This window comes from Rhea pennata, chromosome 2 (genome assembly GCF_028389875.1).
Source record: "Rhea pennata isolate bPtePen1 chromosome 2, bPtePen1.pri, whole genome shotgun sequence".
In the NCBI taxonomy this organism is placed as follows: Eukaryota; Metazoa; Chordata; class Aves; order Rheiformes; family Rheidae; genus Rhea; species Rhea pennata.
In genome coordinates, this window is record NC_084664.1 from 136,338,127 (window position 1) to 136,357,520 (window position 19,394).

Consider the following 19,394-nt stretch of genomic DNA (forward strand, 5'->3'; position numbering starts at 1 on the left):
CCTCTAAAGCATCAGAAGCTACTCATCTGTCCACAAATTCATTCCAAATGCCACCTCCATTTTGGCAGGAGGCATCCAGGAAAGCCAGAAAAGCCTTTAGCCAGAAAGCTCTACAACATGCTGCTCTGCTGTGTAACAAGCTGGCTAAAGGTCTACAACAGTCATTTTGATGCAACTATAGCAACAATGTGATTTTGAGATACACTCAAAATCATCATTTGTATGAAAGCATCTTAAAACAGCTGGTGAAAACTAAATGATGTCCCATGTAGTAAGAGTATATTAAAAACTTCCAGAGAGCCTACCACAGAGCAAAGGAAGACAACCACAAGTCCAGCAGCTCCCCATCTACCTGCCCCTACTACAAGGAGTTTGACCAGATATTTGCCACAGTCCTGAGTAGAGAGCCCACAGTCACGCATGACTGGCTCTTGAGCAGCGATGGTTCACTATACCCCATGCAACTGCAAAGCAAGGAAAAGGAATACTTGTGACATCCAATTTTGTTACTGAAGAATCTAAACTGTTAGTATTCAACTTATTTATGCTATTTCCAACCATTCTCTTAAAAAGCCAATAAAGAAAATTGTTATAAATCATATTGGTTTGTGCATTCTCAGAGTCAAGCTATATCCAAAGCTTTAATACTATTCCTCTCAATTATGTAAACAATACTGTAGTCTCACCCACTTGTTTGCTATGACAGTTGACTGCATCATACATACTCTTCCCACCCTTATTGTGAACCTCACCCTGAAAAGCAAAAATATGGGGAAGAAAGTGCTTTTGTTCCTTCTTTCACTTACTCTCTATCACATAATAAACAGTAGCTAATTTACAGTAAGCCATAAATTAGTGTTTTTAGCATTCTACATAGCATTATGTATTTGAAATGTCACATACTGGAACGCTCGCATTTTCATATACAATGCCATTTTGTCTTCAAATATATGCCTGCATCCAGGAACTGCTTATCAACTTTTTTACTCAGTGATCAAAAATGTGAGTTTTCCATACACCATACAGGATGCTGCATCCCCAGAATGCTGCGTACAAGCTATTTTGATAAACTTCTTACCTCGTAGAAACATAGGTATTTATCCAAGTAAGTGTGTAACATCTTTTTGGCAGCCTGAATCTGCCAGCACACCTTGATCACACAACACTAGGATTCTTAGACATACCTTGTGAAGAAAAGCCTGAGTAACAACAGACTAGGGCTATGCAATAACAATAAGCATCCTAACTAGCACATCACAGAACATCAAACTACAGATAGGAAAATAATTAAAGAATAGTTAGAGTATAGAGATATTAACCCTTGTGAGCAGACAAATACTGGTTTATCCTCCTCCTCCACCCCCTTCAATTTCTGGCTGTTCTCCTGATCATTCCAGACACTATTCTACCCCATTCAGCTTTGAACTACTCATTCTTTAATGTTATTTCATTCATTTCTTGCATAGTGCTAGAAACGCCTAGAATGACGAACCCATGAAAGACCAGTATGTATCATACTGAACTGCTCTTTTAAGGGTTTTAGATAAAAGTTCTTTAATTCTGTGACAGGTAACAGTGGATGCCGTATTTACTTATACTTCAACAAATCTTTTGACACTGTTCTGTTGCCTTCAAATCAAATTAGGCACATGCAGGATGTGTGAACTTGGTGAGTAAAAAGCTGGCTGGATCATTGGACTCAAAGGGTTGCTGCTATTGATTCAGCATTAACTGGTAATGATCCTGAGGCCATTACTGGGGCCAACAGAGTTTCATTTATTCGTCAATGACCTGAATGGTGGGATAGTTCAACCTCAGTAAGCTTGAGGGCACCAAATTAGAGAAAGCTGTGAATACAAGCAAGGGCTGTTATTCAAAGGGACAACAAGAGGCTAGGGAGATGAGATGACAGAAACATCATGAAGTTCAACAAAAGCTGAGCCTTGTTCCTAGGCTGGACAGAGCCACTCAGCAGTATGGGCTGAGGGCTGCATAGCTAGAAAGCAGCTTTGCAGAAAAGGGCTGGGAGAGACAAGAGGACAGTAGTGTCTTGGTGGGCAAGATGTTGAACATGAGTCAGTGTGCACTTGTGGTGATTCAGGCTAACCACATGCTCTGTGACAGAAGAGTAATGCTAGAACTGTAAGTGAAATGGTTATTCCCATGTCTGTGAGGCTTCTGAATCTGCATCTACAGAGTTGTTCCCCTTTTGGGACCCCCAGTACAAGATGCATTATTATTAAATCAAAAAGAGTTGAAGTGAAGGACCACCAAGATGGAATGGAATGGATGGAATTACATGACATACAAGAAGCAGCTGAGGGAGCTGGGTTTGTTTAGCCTGGAGAATGGCAAATCTCGTGTTTTGCACTACCTACTAATAGAGAAAGAGTTTAATTCAGAGGTACATAGCAAAAGGCTGGAAAGTATCAGTCACAAGGTACAGCAAGAGAAATTCCCGTAAAATGAGAGAAAGAATTCTTCACAATGAAGATAGTTTAGCACTGGAACAGACTTTCCACAGAGGTGCTGGAATATCTATCCTTGCAGGTTTAGGACCTTGTTCAACCTGATTGGACTTCAAAACTCACCTTGCTTTAAGCAAGGGTCTGGACTGGATAATCTCCTGAGATCTATTCCAAAATAATTATTCTGTATTTGCACCATGATAGCACTGTATGCTTCCCATCTCTTTCTTATCTCCCTTCCTAGGGATAACCAGTGATACGCAGTAGTCAGCTTTCAACTGGTAATAGAGATTCTATTCTCAGCTCCTGTATTCTCTCTTATTGTATCCTGAAGGCTTAGGACAAGCTATTAAGTTTCCATTATGGTCCGCAGGCTCACATAGAAGTTACTAAGTCACCCAAAATAGTAACATCTAGGTACTCTGCCCAGGATTGGAAGTCCAGGCCTAATTGTGGCAGTTTATGTATTTTAACCACTGTTGTACTTCCTCATGCCATATATGCATCTGTTCTCCTGGATATCCAAAGCTACTTTCTGAGGGTCATAAAGTGCCACTAAAGTCTGTCCATTGTCTCTCCAGTTATATTCTGCTTAAAAAAAAAAAAAAAAAAAAAAAAAAAAAGAACAAGCCCAAGCCGAGCCAGAACAGTAAGCCTCTTAATCTGGGCACTGCATGGAACAGACCAAAACAAAGACTGTAAATGGCCAGGAAATGAGGGTGCCTCAGGGCAAAAACGGCCTAAGGGCTTAGGGACTTGGAAAGCACAATCTACCACAGAACAATCTCAAGGGCTAATCAAGTTTGAAATGCCAGGGGATATATCTTTAGAGATCAAACACTAGCCTACCTGCTGATAATAGCAGTATTAATACGAAAACATGGAACAAGTCTGCATGCCTCTACTGTCAATGCTTCCTGGCTTGACTCTGCACTAGGCATATTTGAGTTAACCACTTAGTAGAACATGTATCAGTTTTACTATCTAATGCAGCAAGTCAGACAGAGTTTACACACTAGCATTGCAACCAGAGATGCACAATTTTCCTTTAATTAAACTTTTTTAAAAAAATAAGCCCAGTTTTTCTGAAAGTGTAAGTTAGAGTGCCAACTCATGGAAGCTGTGCTAATATATCTAGTGAACAAAACAGAAGTCACATGTCTTACATGGAGCTTAGTTGTCCATTCAATAATACACATAAAAATGCAGTTACAGCTGTTTGAACATCCAAGAAGAATGGCTTGGCGTACATATGGTGGCACATCAGTCCTTTCAGTTACTAGTTACATCAGTCTGCTACACAGCTGTAAATTCAAATTACTGTTTACACCAGAGAAGCATACCTCCACCTGTTTAACAGAATCAAAAGCAGCCAACATACACATACTAATGCACCCTTGCTAACACAACTGTACAGTTGCTGCTCTCAAACCAAGTACAGCTCAACTTTTGAGAAAGTTAACACATAGCTAAAATAGTCTTCTTAGAGAAAGGGAAAGCCCCTATCAGGGCTGAACAGGGCTTCTGAAAGATAAGAACAGAGAAGGTATAATGGCATTAGGTGGTTCCCTTCAACACCAGCTATCTATACCCACATTAACTGAATATGAAATGAAAATAAATATTGAGGAAGAGAATGCAAGCTGAACATTTTTGCTTTGAATCTTCATAAGTTTGTCAGATCAGGTGAACTGCAAGCTTCTTTACTAGTACTTATTTTTTCTTGAGAGTCAAGAAAGTTGCACTTCTTGTTCCAGGATATTTGATTAAAAATACTAATTTAGTTTTGTCAGGTCATTTAAGTTATTTAAAAAATTAGTCCACTTCTCATTCATTAATAATCAGGGTGAGGGAAGAAAGGATAAACCCTTTCTAAAGACTGTAACTGGCTCAGTGAAAGTATAAGGAACATTCAAAAACTGAACATAGTTGTGAAATTTATAAAAGAAAACTATGAACTTGACCTTTTAGACAAATTTAGTTTTCTCCCAAAACATTTACAGACTACTTGAAAGGAAGTGGTAGTGAAGAAGCAGTCTTCTCTGCTACAAATGTGAGTATTTGGGGTATATAAATGTTCATCACAATAATTTATTTATGTATTAATACATGGTGTTTACGTCATTAGATAAGCATTTATAACAATCTAAAAACAGTTAAATCTAACGATTTGTCTTCTCATTAAAAAAAATCGAATGAAACTATGCAGTCTATGTATTGTTTCCCCTCTGCCTCTTTGCAGAGCATCAATTTAGCAAATAGGTATGTATAATAGGAGCTCTGCTGCATCTATCACAGACTATTTATATGCTCATGCTATCAGACATGTTTCTAAATTTCTTTTTGAAATAAAACGTAAAGTAAGTGATTGTTAGAAGTGATTGTAGATGCAAGTTCAGTCTTCTACTGCACCTATATTAACCCTTTAATAAAAAAGGCACATTGAGAAATCAATAGCTCTTTTTTTTTGAACTCCAATCACCTGGCCTTCTTTCAGAGCTGTTCTGCATATAAAAAAAAATTTTCCAGAAGATTGACAGAAGGAAGGGCCAAGTATGTTACAAGAAACAACTTTCAGTCTGTGATAAGCAGAGTCTCCAAAGCTTTGCGCAATGGACTGTTAAGTATGTGTCCCAAAGTACTCTCAGCCTACAGCAATGGTGTCAATAATATATATGTCAATATAATTAACATATACTGCAAATATATTAAGTAGCTCTGGAAGAACCAAAAATAAGTGAACTTGAGAGGGGAAAGAATAACAAAAAAAAATTAAAGGCTACCAAGGAAAATTATGGAAATCTTTGTATATAACTTTTTCAAGATATGAGGTAACAATATTAAAAAAATATATAGTAATATCAACAAAAGAGCCCTCTAGAGCCTCTAAAAAGAAAGAGAGTTTGATGTTTGTGTAAGATGTACGGAAGTTTTCTTAGGCCAGGCAGCTTAACTCATTTTGTCAAACCAAAAAAACAATGTATCAGCATTACTAAAAATACTTAAGTTTTCTAGACCCAGTTGATTTATTCTGCAAAATAACTTAAGAAAATTCCAGTGCTAACAAATAGAGAAACTAGGAATGAGGTTCAGCTTCCTGAAGCACAAAGCATCTAGTGCCTGACCTCAAGCTGCATCTCCAAGAGAGAGTAGGCTGATCAAGGTTAGATACTAATGTTAATTTTACTCATGCCATGCAAATATTCTCTCAGATTGCCAAGAAAGTGCCATGCTATATGTAGGTGTTACATATGGCTAGAAGCAAACACCTGAATCTCACTCCAGTTGTGGAAAAGGCTGGCCCTTTTTGATGCAAAAGGCTAAGGAACAGCTTCAGCTTGTGTAGACCATTAGGAACAATCACAGGAAAAATAAGCTTCCCCTGTTCACCTATTTTCAGCCAACTTACAGTGTTCATCTACTACTGTACTTTGTGGTCTTTTTATAGTGAGGCCTAATATTTCAAATTGCAAGTACTATAACATCTAATAATTAAATGGAAGGTATAGTTGGGTTGTGATGACTAAAACATCAATTGATTTAACAAATTGATTACACTGAATATGACAAAAGTCTGTTGTACCAGGGCAAGGTTTTAGACTTTATTCTACTGGTTATTCTTAAGTCCTGGATTGTACGCTGCATTTTTTTAAAAATTATTTTGACTCAGATCAGCAGTTAACTTATTACTCCGTACAAAATTTAATATGGAAAAAATGACGGTACTGACTTCAACAGATCTACAAAACCACAGTACTGGATTGATGCGACCTTGCTCTTCTATAATAAAAAAGAATGCTTGGCATCTTTGCATCCACAGGGTGAACCACGAGACTTGAACCTTTTACATTCAAGCCTCTATTAATAGACCTCCATAATCTAATCTACCAGTTACGATTAACTAATAAATCAAGAACCTCAGAGTTTGCATAATACTCTGAAGCCTTTGAAACTTAAAACCAGCACCACTTTAACTCTCTTTACATATCTTAAAAATACAAAAGCCACAAAGACAACAAGTTGCAATTGTTTTTGTCCCTTCTGGCTAAACTGCCTACAAAGGCTGTGCAAAGCATTCCAGTTATGACAGGCATTTCCAAAAAGGCAACCCACCTTTTTTTCTGTTGCATTGTCTGTCTTTTTCTAAAGTGCTTTGACAGAAAGAATACTTGCCCATATTTGTCATTCTAGAAGCTTATTGGCGTATTTTCTGTTGCATTACAATGAAGACAGTAAGCACTACTCAGCTTTACTAAAAAAGTGGGAATTTAACGTCGTTGGCTTTGAGGAGGGAGCACAGTGACTTCATTAGCCATCAATATTTTGGTCTCTTATTCCAGGCAACAGTCCAACACCTCGAACACTCAGTCCAAATTTGCTCCATCACCATGACAAAAGAGGTCTTTCAGGTAGATAATCGAAGATAACTTAGTTGCTTCAAATAACTACTTTCTAATCACATTTTATCAAAAGATTCAATTCCATCCAACAACTGTTTAGTTGCTCATCCACTTCAGCTGTGTTTTCATTTGAATTTAAGAATGCTACAGGAACGTTTAGTCAGATAACCTGCACTTCATATATACTGCCAGACTAACACGCTTCTCGCTTTGTCTTGCCTAACACAGAAGTAATGGTCTGAATTCTCCTTCCCTCTGTTCTGTAAGGTTACATGTACCCATTAGCACTGTGATCATTCATTGAAGAAAAAAGTCACAACACTACCTGCTGTTGATATAGCAAGGCTAATGTATTCTCCTGTTTGCAGTCTGTAGATTTATGTTTCATATTCGAGAAACTGTTCCCTGCATCTGCCATAGCAAAGTTGTTTCTCACACACTCTTTAGTGTAACTTCTCCATATGCACTGAGTTGATAACCTGCTTTTATTAGCACAATTGGACTCTGGCTAGAAGCAAAGTGTTGATCTTAAGTGTTGTTTCTTTTCTTTTTCTTCTTCTTTTATTTTTTAAAGACACAGTTTTAGTAAGTCTCACTTACCTCTTAGTTTTCCAACAGGTATGCTTCAATTATATTTGATTTAATTTAGTAATTACATCTCTATTTTACATTCCACTGCCAGAGAAGAAAATTAAGCAACTACTATCCTTAAAGTATTTTATTACTTACTAACACATTCAGAGAACGTATCACTGCCACACAACAACACAATTTCATTTTCTGCAAGTAACTTGACCCCAAACAAAGATTAAAGAAAGTCAAGAGCACCTCGAAAAAAATATCTCCAGAAACCATAGATCTGCACTCTTACAAAGAAGGTAAAAACTTGATCACAGGCACAGTCCAAATGAAAAATAGCCTCTACATACACGAGCTGGTAAGCCACTACACATGTATCAAGATCACTTCCACCCTATCCCGAAGACGTTACCGATTTTGAAGTCTCACTGAGACTCATTTCATGCACATTCTATGACAAATTTAACCTCTTCTGAAGAAAACAGTAACACAGTTACTTTCATAAATCTAATCCATTGAAAACAATGATATTGATTTTTTTTAATTATATACGCAAGAGTGGGACTACAGCAATCTCACCTCCATCACTTCGGCAGTACTATCAGACCTACTTCATACAGTAGAATAACTTGTGAAAAAGATGTAAAAAAAAATACCAATTCAGAGATTTATACTTTCCTGATTAAATAGCAGTGCAAATTACTGTTCGCAGTATTTAGCTATAAATTGAGCTTTGTTGGAGTAATGTGTCTTATTTCAACAAAAACAACAACAAAAAAAAAAGGCTGAAACCCCTAATCCTCAAAGTAGTTCCTCTTTCCTAATGCTAACAGGATGATTTAAAAGCTTAGTATAGTTTAGCAGCCAATTATCAGCAATTAAATTATGTACCTGACAGCAATGAAGATCTACTTCCCATCCTGTTTATATATTCAGAATTTCAAGTTCCAGAAACTGTCAAGGCACCATAACATTACAAGAATGCAGTAACAGAAATGAACATACTGTACTGAAAATTACCAGAGTGAATTTATGATTAACTGGTTGGTGCTTTCTTCCCTTCTTCCCATACCAGAGCAGAGACATTTCCCTTCTAAAAATAAGACAAGATCAAAAAAATTATTCAAGGCTGATTCAAAGCATTCTCTCTACCTGCTGTCAATTCCAGGCACAGGCAGAGCCCCGCGGCAGTGACAGGGTAGTTTGCTGGATGCTCTAATTTGACTGACACAGCAAGGAACAAATGAACAAGTACACAGAAGGGGGGATGTATCCCAAGTGATGACGGTGCAAGAGAAGAAAGGTTCCCTGTGTTCAAGGGTGGTTGCAGAGTACTAATTTGTTGAACAAGCTAAAATATTTAAAGATACAGCACAATTTCAGTTTTCTTATGCAATATTCAAATATACAGAAATCCAGAACTACTAGCATTATGTTACACTAATCATAGTCATATCCACAGAAACTGTAACAAATTTGCAGTCAATGGTTTCAGTATTACTTATGCTGATAAGTGTGTATAAATCAAGTCAGTTATTTCTTAAAGTCTTGAAGGTATTTAAAAATAGTGGTAAATAAAATAAAATATATATTTTAAAGTATTCAGGAACTCTTAAGTTTATAGTGTTTTTACTTTTGTAAGCTATAGAATAACAAAGTGATTCCTTTTGTCTATATGCTAATTTTGCTGTATGGTTAAACACTATTCCCAGTAATAAAAGTATTTTGAAATTAGAACTCAACCTTTTTCTCCTTTATATAGGGATATGTATTTAAGCAGAAGTGTTCAACATATACCACACACAACATCCCTTAGAAAAAGCTGGCAAGCAATGCTGTGAAGTCCTCAATACAGGAAATCAAACCTCACAGCAATGATGGGAAACACGTATCAGATCAAGTTAAAAATCTAAAAGTAATTAGGTGTTTTGGTGTTTAATGCTCTGAGTCCTGGGTAAAAGTATTGGAAATGCATATCCAGCTACTAAGCTGTTACTTGTACAACATTTAACAGTGTACTAGTGATCAACAATGAGATCTATGTCAAGAACTTCTGCTAATGCTAAAACCACAGGCAGTGGCAGGCAGCACTGTAATAAGATTAAATCATTGATCACTAATACTATTGCACTGTAATCTAAAAAACCCAAGATTCTCAATCAGAAGTCTTGCATGCATATGCATCATGCACTAGAATGATCTATCTTGCAGTAGTATCTAACCCAACACACAGTAATTCAGACAGGTAAAACATTCTTTTTCAGTAAAAGCTTTCTCAGGAGTTAGTAACTAAAAAAAGTGTTCCAACTTACAAGAACTATTAAGAATGCCAGTAAAAACTTATCATCACTGGCACATTGTAAGCTAGGTTTGAGGCACACAGTCAAATGGTGCCAATTCAAAGAATACATTTTTTTTTTACTGTCTAAATCAGATGCTAAAAATTAGCATGCTAATATTGAGAAAAGCCACTAAAAGACCAGACAGACTTCATTAAAACTGTTTTCAGAAGAGAAAATAAAAACGATATTGAAGTTATAAAAATTTGCCGTAACTAACTTAAAGGAATGGAGAATATGTAGAAAAACTATTTCTAATGGTCTATGGAGATGCAACTTAAGTCAAAAAGAACGCCGGCCACAGAGCTAACTCCCCCTCAGCTTCGTCTAGCATTATTTTCATAAAGGAAAAAAAAACCCACAGTCATTAACACTACGCAACACTACTACTCCAAAACTGGGGGAGGAAGAAAGGAATCTGGATGATCACAGAATTTATTCACAGAATTTATTCTAGAACACCGAACGTTAGTCCCCCCATCTTAAAAAATTCAAACAACTTACTTAGATGTTTTAGTCTCTGTAGATCAAAATGGTTCCTCACAGAGCTTCTCAAAAGGGTTTTAGAAAAAAAATCTCAAAATGAAAAGAGCAATAAACTTGCTTGCCTATATCTGACAACTAACTTTTCAGGTAACTAACTGTAAAAACTTAAGACTAATAAAAGCACTAGTAACTTTCCTAATCAGACCTCCTGCCAGTCTGCCTGGAGGATGAGTGGAGCCCTGCAGCTGGGACGATCTGCAGGAGGGAGGGCAGCAGGTCTGGAGCCTCTGACCAGCATCAGGCAGTGCAGTTGCAGAGACTGCAAGAGCTGCCTCATCTGTCCTCCACCCCAGTCCCTTAACCTTGTTTTTTCCAGATTGCTGGAAACAAGATTTCTATTAGTCAGAGAAGAAAAAAAGAGAACACAACACTTGACCCCAGAAGCACCTCCTTAGAGATAAATAAAATAAATTGCCCCTTTATTTTTTTGTGCATCTGCGGATTATCATACTGATCTGTTAAATTGCATTAGAGCCTCACATCTTATTCCGTTAATATGTACGGCCTTGCCATAAACATTCATAGTGAGTACTAGCTCAGAAGCAACCTATCTGCAGCATGGCAGCACACCCTTAAGAGCTGCAGCCTTTTAACTGCCTAGACAAAAGAACAAAATAAAGTGTATCCAATTACACTGGGTGATTTTTTTTATTTCCTTAGCTTAGTGTGGAGTCCTCCTTTAGATAATCATTATTCATGATATTTTTCCCTAATAAACTGATTTATCTGCAAAAAAATGAATATAAATAAGTAGAATAAAGGAGAGCACTAACCAATATAAGACACAGTACAATATATGAAACGCCTTATTTTCACTCCAAATCAATTCTCCAGTTTATACCCTTGCCATTCCATATTCAGTTATCAGCTTACGAGATCTCAGCATACTTACTATCCTGTTTTTAGGTTAACTCTTATAAACTTATGCAGGAAAAAAAAATAGAATACAGAATGTGAAGCAAAATATTTCTGCAGTTTGGCTAGCTGGCATCATTCCGTTTCAGCTAGAAGCTACTTCAGTACTCTAGTGGTAGAGAAGTTATGCTGAATAAATGTTTTTTGATCAATGCTATGTTAGGAGAAGGAGATTTATTTTCCCTACTCCTTCCTTCTTAAGAAAGGGAAGCTAGGGAAAGCTAGATAGGTACTAAGGAGAAAGAAAACATCCCCCCCCCCCCAAAAAAAAAAAAGAAGAAAAAAAAACAAACAAACAAAAAAAACCCTTCTGCTCACAGTTTTAGAACTTCCTGTTGGTTTCACAGGACGGGAATCTGGGTAGGTGACCAAAGTCTGATGGAAAGCAATAAATGTGGTGCACTGCAGACAGCTACCCTCAAGCACTTCTGACAAAGAGTATCTATGAAGTAATACATATAAGTAAGGAGAACTAAAATTGGAGTATTAAATTCTAGGAACAACCTTAAAATTGAGCAAAGCATGTAAATTAAATGAAGCGGACTATTACTGAGTGCCTCAGGGCAACTAGTAAGTTCATCTGCATTTTTGATTGACAAGAAAAAAAAGCTTGTTTTTATGCTATTCTATTGGTCTGCCTGAGAAGAAACAGACAGACAAACAGGCAAAACATTCAATAAGCAATGACATAATTAAATAGGCTACTGAAATAATTAGACTGTTTTAATAGATAAGATTGCTATATAATAGGCATATTTCAGATTTTAACAAGAATTTCCATTATTAAAGAGTCCCAAAGGAGGGGGGGGGGGAAAAGTCTGCTTCAAGTAGTGTTGCAAGTATTGTATCGTTCCAACATATTATACAGTAAAGTGGCAGGAAAACAGGTACTATGCCTAGATTTATAATCCCTGTTATGGTCTTACAATATTTTTAATTTAAAATTATACTGTACAGCTCTGACAAGAGCTGTGTACATCCTTCAAGAATTTGAAAATTAGGAAAATGGCTAATTTAGAGTTGTCCAGGCCTTCTAAATTGTAATCTTTTGCAGGAACCTTGTTGGGTTAAAGGAAAGCACACGGTTCCATACATTGGTAAGTGCCAAAAGGTGTGTAGACAACAGCTGAATTAAGGTCTGATTTGCCTTTAATAAAAGGCAGATAAGTTTACTTTGTACAAAAACACCTTTTAGATGACTGAAAAGAGGGTGCTGAGCTCAGAATTAATGAGGTTAACACACTGTAAAGTACCCAGCTTCTGTGGTATCTAGTACACCAGAGACTGATACTCCATAGGTCCAGCTCTCAGTTTGCTAACTATTCATTTGCTGGTAACTTTAAGAAAGAAAGTCCAACTTTAGAAGCCATCCTTTACTACCTCACAACAGCTTGGGGAAAGAAAATGAGCAGCATTTTCCCATCCACAAAATTTTCAGAAAATTTTAAAGGTACACTGAAAGCAATTCTCAAAAGCACAAGTTTAGTTGTATGATACTAATATATTTCTAAATAGATGGACTATATCAGTTTTATTAGATACATGAAATGGACACTTATTTCATATTCATGATTCCTATTAGAAAAGCTAGAAGAGCAGAAAAAGGACAAGCAGTGAACACTTCCAAACTTTCATTTACAAATTATAAATACAGCAAGAGGAGATTAAGTAGAAAATAAGCAAAGCAAGAAACAGCCTACAGAGTTGAGGAAAAGCACAGACAATTTCCTTGAGTTCACTGTAAAAGCAAAAATGAAAATTATAATTGTGTTATGCTGAAATATCTCTCTACCATAAAGACCAATTTAACAGAAATACTGTAATATAGCACATAAGCCTGCTAAAATTCAAAGGAATCCTATCCTCCAGCACAAGAGCAAAGCTTATTAAACATGCTTGTTAATGCACAGTAACACATTCAGAGACACATCCTTAATTTCATAACACGCAATACATAATGTAAAACCAAATTCTGATCTAATTTCTATATATAACCATCATAAAACAACCACCTCTCATGAAACATTTTGGAAAAACATTTATATTCTGCAGACTGTTAATTTGATGCATTTATGTACCATTTGTGTGCATTATCTCAAAAAGCCTAAAACTTCCAGATTTCCTGTTCTCTGCTGATCCAGCATATTCAGCTTATCATAAAGCATTAGGATCATACCACACTTTAAAGCCTAAGACATAACAAGCAGCTGTTTCATCCACATCTAAGCATTCACAAAACGTTGAGTAAGAAATAGAAACAAGTTTTTGGAAAGAACAACTATTAAGAAAACAAAAGCTTAAGGACTCGAAGAAGAAAAAGAAATAGCAGGGCACACAAACCAAAATGCCCATTTTCATGAGATTTTTACAGGTAATAGTGAAGATCTAATAAAGAACTTAAGCGCTTAAGTCCAGTATAATCCTTAAAATCCTTCTTCAGCCTCTACCTGATACGGAGACATAGCAACTCTGAAACTTTCATATTTTGACAAATATGCAAAAGCAGAACTTCTGGGCACTTCAGGAGATGCAGTTTCATCAAGGCCTAATTCACATACACACTGTACAGTTTCATCTGCCACTACAGGCTTGGTAAGCGTTTTCAAACCATGTCTAAAATTACAACAGAATTGTGTCCAGCAAGTGAGTTAGAGTACTGTGTTTAAGTATTGTATCTGCATTTTCAGCAGAAGTTTAAAAAGCAAAAACAAAAGGTAATGATTATGAAATATAACATTAAAATGAGCCTCACTGAAACAGAGAAAGTCAGCTCCAAATATCTGTCATTTTATGCTTCATTTTGTAAGTCTACTTCTAAACATCTTATGATCTAGTTTCTCTCTATTTTCCATAGAATTAAGAATGTTATCATTAATGTCTTTCAGGACAAGTTTGCTTCCAAATACATAATAGGTCTGCAAGCTAGACAAACTTCTCATTCTCAAAAATCCTGTGGACAAATACTGAGTTAGATTTACAGGAATTAGTAGTAGGACTTAATTCTGAGTAATACCTATAAATAAAAATGGATGGTGGGCTAGGGGTTGAAGGAGGAGGATTCAGCATTTTAGATTCTTGGAAATGGCTCCAGGACCTTAATAAAAAGCAGATTTCTTCAGAACTGCCGAAGATGAAGCTTCTTTAACATCTCTAAAATATCTATTGTCAGTGACAATGTTTTATGTCAATTCTGTGGTAGATAACCATAAGTTCTGTAATTTCAATATTGCATGGTAAGGGTGCAGCATTTAGTCATGACACCTCCTGTTGTTTCAGGACATCACTCTGATGTTGCTTTGCCCAATGAAAGCATCCAAAATTAGCATTATGTATCAGTAAGTCATTAACAGCTCATATACAGAAATAAAAAGTTTATTTTCAGAGTGGTACATAGCATAATATAGCAGTACAAATCTCTTCCTATTCCCAGCTCCCTATCAGAAGTATTAACCACTCAGACAACAGATTAAGTCCTTAATTGAACAATGATCACCATTAGCTTTCAGAAGTAACTTCACAGATCAGACTAATGAAGCAAAATAAGCTATTCTGATTTTTTTTTAGACTAACTAGACTATTAGCTAAAAATAGAAAGTGAGAATACTTAAGCTGTATACACGAAAGCACAAATTATAACAATTTGTTAAAGAAATGATATTTCAATTATTTCCCTAATGTCTCTTTTCTGTTCAAATTTGACAGTGTAGTGATCTCCTTTCTATCTAGCAACATTAAAATATCTCACTAACAATCAGTTTCAACTGGTAGTTCTCAAGTATGTTGAATAGAGTAGTCCCTTTCTAAAGATTTTAGAGATTAAATCTGAATTTATATGCCCATCAAGCCAAGCAGATGGATTTTACAGAGAAGTTATCGGCAAATTTCGTAAGATTCATTTTTTCCTGCATGGAGGTTCAGCAGAATGTATGCACTCACTTTTGTACTATACCCTACATAAGAATAAAGACATTTTAATTAAGTACTCTTTGCATTCTACGTCTTCATACTCCAGTCAATTCAAAATTCTCCACCTACCACTTCATATAGCGACAACATCAGAAACAAATCTGCTACAATATCATAACCCATCCTAGGAAAAATAGCAGAGTAACTGAAATCTGAGATTCCTGAGTACTACAATAGCACTACACAAAAAGTATTTTTTAACTCAAAAAATTATCAAAAAATGTGCAGGCTTTTTTTTAAATTGAAAAAAAAAGTGCAAGAAAAATTGACAGAAATAACGTATATGAGGCAGCACTTCTGCTTCTGTAGTTTTTCAGGTTACTCTAAGACCAAGTGTGGTACAAAATTTGCCCCCTCTGCTTTAATTGTTTATTAAGATGCAACGTACACACAACAACAACAAAAAAAAACACTCTATAGAAAACATCAACAACACTTCTTTTTAGAAGGTGATCTATTATGTATACAAAAGAAACTATTTTATAAGAGACCACATGAAACAGTTATGTTACTTGAAAGCTCAAGTTTAAATGAGGCTTTAAAGACTATTGCAGAGTTTTGCGCAGTTTTTCTTCACACATCTTAGGATTCTTCAAGCATAGAAACAATCCCCTCAGCAGTGCTTGAGAATACAGCCCTGCTTTTAGACATTGCGATTCCAGTCTTATCAACACTGGCTTATACCACTTAATACTTCCAATTTATGGTACTAATTTGCACCAAAGTGTTAATACAGGACCAACACATAATTAACATACCTAATGGTAAGCATCTTAATGTTACTTCATAAATTCCTATACACATTACCATATACACAACTCAGACGTAAAAAGGAAACCCAATTAGACCATATAGTGATATAAGTCATGTCTGAGGTACTGTTCAACAGAAGTTGTCAACTCACTGTCAAATCTGGCTGTATTTAGATGCAAGCACAGAGTGTTTTGGAGAAAGCCTTTGTTTTTCAGCATACAGATTCCTAAACAGTATTAATTCCTTGTGCCAATAGATACAGAAAGCCATTAACATTTTGTTTCATACACTAATTAGGAAAAAGAATACTACAAAAATACCCCTACTCCCCTGAAGCTCAGTACAGATAGCAAAAAGATCTCTTCCCTGATGAATATGCATATTTATTTAAACACAAGGCACTAAAATAGAGACTCGAGGAAAACCGATGGAGATAATACTGAGAGCCTAGCAGCACAGTATTTTTTTTTAGTAATATAAAATTCTTGTTTATTTACCTCTAGCAGCCATCAGAGATGAGTACTTAACACAGACCTGATTTTAAATTAAAAAGCATTCTTTTTTGGAGAGCTTTGCCAATGGGACAGGTGATAACTCAAGGTGGCAGATACTGAAGAACAACAAAATCCTGGAAATACCCCATAGACAGTTTTTTTAAAACTAAGTAAGTGACTACTCTGATACTCTATATTAGTCACCTTCACATATGGCAATGGTCCATATTAGAAGTAGGCATGAATATACTTCTGAGATATGCTAGACAGGTTTTAGGTATAATACACAAAATCAGTTAAAGCATTCCCTTGAGATTTCTTTCCCCCCCTACTTCTTCTTCGGAAGACTTCAAACAATGCAGTATTTTTTTTTTTCAAATCAGTGTTGCTGGATCTCAAGGTAAGGAGTCCTGATTGCTTTACCACGAGATCAGCTGAGATAGCATCTATTAGATTTCTTCAAGGAAATGGCTGACAGGAAATAAACTCAGTATACAAGAATAAAGCAAAAGTAGATCAAAAATTGGAACTGATTCAGAATAAAAGATCAGTCTCATTCACTGATCCATTTAATAACCTTCTAAACCAACCTTTGCTACTTCTTTCTCATGTTCCTGGTCTCTCTGCTTTTACCTGTTTCTTTTTCTTCCCATAATTACTTTTCTACTTTTTTCTTTTTCTCTCTTTTTTTTTTTTTTTTTAATAAAACAGAGCTGTGCTTCCTTAAAAATCTCTTGATAAAAAGCTACAGCTGAACATGTTAACATAATACTAAGCAAATAGAGACAAAAAAAAGCTGATGATAGTCTGTGGTAGCTTGAGGCAATCGGTTAATGCACTGCTGTGTTTCTCTAGAGTTGTAGGACACAGAACAGAAATATAGAGAACAATCTTGAGAATTACCAAAAGGCAAAGCCAGTGAGTTTGAGAGTTTTGTAACGTATTTGTACATCAAAATTTTGTTTTCAGTTTCCACCCTGAGTTTTTTTTTAAATCATTAAAATCATGTTTTTAATCACCTCAATAATCACTTTAAAATCACCTCAATAGCCACACAAAAGTTTCCGAGATCTGTTCACTTGCTGCCTTAGATTACACCTGCAATAATGATCAAGAGTTGACAGAGAAGCAGCTCATTGGATTATAGGAAGGGAGTATACTGCATAAGAGAAATGAAATCCCATGGGAATAATGAGTACGGACAACAGCAGTTACAATTTCCTATGTATTGATAGCTTCTTTATAGCAAGAACATGTGCTAGAAAGTATGTGTAATGATAGGTGGAAGCCTTTGGTACTATTAATAAAATATATATTTTTAAGAGTAGCTTTTCACAGCTTTTTCAGATCTGTGCTAGAATAGAGTTTAAGTAAGGTAATGAGAAGTCCTATTACTCAGCAATTAAAATGCATAGAGATTACACCAACATATATTTTGATATTTTCGTGACATCTTTATGTTTGCAAATTATCCATCTCACAAATCATACCACCTCCTACGTTAAATCACTTTCCAGATTACATTAAGGGAACCAAATTGGACAGAATTTTCACGTAACAGATTGAAATAATATTTTTGAAGCGTGCCTTTTACAATTCTGTTTTCAGAAGAGATAAATAAAGGTTTAAGGTATGAACTCATTCTATAATATAACTAATATTCTGACACCTGTAGGAAGGCTGCCTTCAGTATCTTCAAAAATAATTCATGAAAATTTAATGTTTAATCCTGATGAAAATTTTGCACCATGAACTTTTTCAGTGGAAATGTTTCTCTTACATTCTCTTACATTAAGATGAAGTTACTGAACAGTCTATTCAAAGAAAGATATACTGTGCCTTAGCCATATTAGTGATCATGTGCCAGTCTGTCCTGCATTCCAAAAGGCAAATTTTTGAAAGATCAGGTATTATAAAATCTTAGAATGAGACTTATTACCACGATATATTGCTGGTAACAATACTGTTGCAACATGCATGCTGAGAAGTGGAATATGAAGAGTCAAAGATAATATGCATAATGACACTAATTCCAATATCTCAAAGCAAAAATCCAAGCCAAACTACTTAGCTCCAGAGCTTTAGCATTCTGTTATCCACAGCCTAATACTTAACTGAGAAGTTTGAAGTCATAATACTACTGGGATTCTAACTTTTAGGGCTATGAAAGGCTATTACTCATGGTTGGTCTATTGCAATTTAAGATTTTATACTCCACATAAAGCAAGATTATAACAGATCTAATTTCAACATACTCCAAGGGGAGGGGCGGGGGGAAACCACACACACACGCGCGCGCACAGGCTTACAGTCAGAGACTGCAACTGCTATCCTGAGACTCAAGTTAAACAATGCTGATGGATACTTCTACGATATATACAACAAGAATAAAAATTTGGACCGACAAACTTGAATGCACAGAACTAAGTGCTTTAATTGCACGTACACTAAGAAACAAAACCATGCAGACATGTAAAGATGTGTCCATATAAACACAGTGGACACAGATTCACATGGGAGTAATGCGCTTGTTATAAAAGACATTTGAAAATTTCAGTTACGGAATAGTTTCAGTTACAGAATATTAATTACTAAAATATTAATCTAAACAATAGCATTTTACATATTTATGTATGAAGTTAATTGATAAAATCTTTATTAGATTACAGCAAAAAATTATCATTACTTTCCTTGTTTGCAGTCTCATCTTGAGATATCAATGCATATTCAAGATTTTACATATAGACACAAAAACACAAGTATCAGTACTTAATTTTAAGTCTGCTTTATCAATGTTGTAACTTCTCTCAACTCTGAGTTTAAGTTACAAGTCCTTTTTGTATGGGACAAACTGCAATTGTGAAATGTTGGCTGAACTGATGTTAGAACAAAGCATTAGAACGGCACAAAATTAACCAGTCATGTTTATAGAAT

The 19,394-nt window shown here is 35.7% G+C and overlaps 1 protein-coding gene across 11 annotated transcripts in view; it reads right to left on the minus strand.

Moving 5' to 3' along the window:
• OXR1 (oxidation resistance 1) overlaps nt 1-19,394 on the minus strand; it is a 267,736-nt gene that overhangs the window by 14,364 nt on the left and 233,978 nt on the right. For 2 of the 11 annotated variants that reach the window (XM_062570435.1, XM_062570437.1), the window contains exon 1: nt 8,468-8,592. The exons of the other annotated variants lie outside the window; for them this stretch is intronic. In XM_062570435.1, the coding sequence (XP_062426419.1) occupies nt 8,468-8,533 (66 nt within the window). In that variant the 5' untranslated portion in view covers nt 8,534-8,592. Of the gene's footprint in view, nt 1-8,467; nt 8,593-19,394 lie in introns of those variants that run through there. 11 annotated transcript variants of the gene reach the window in all.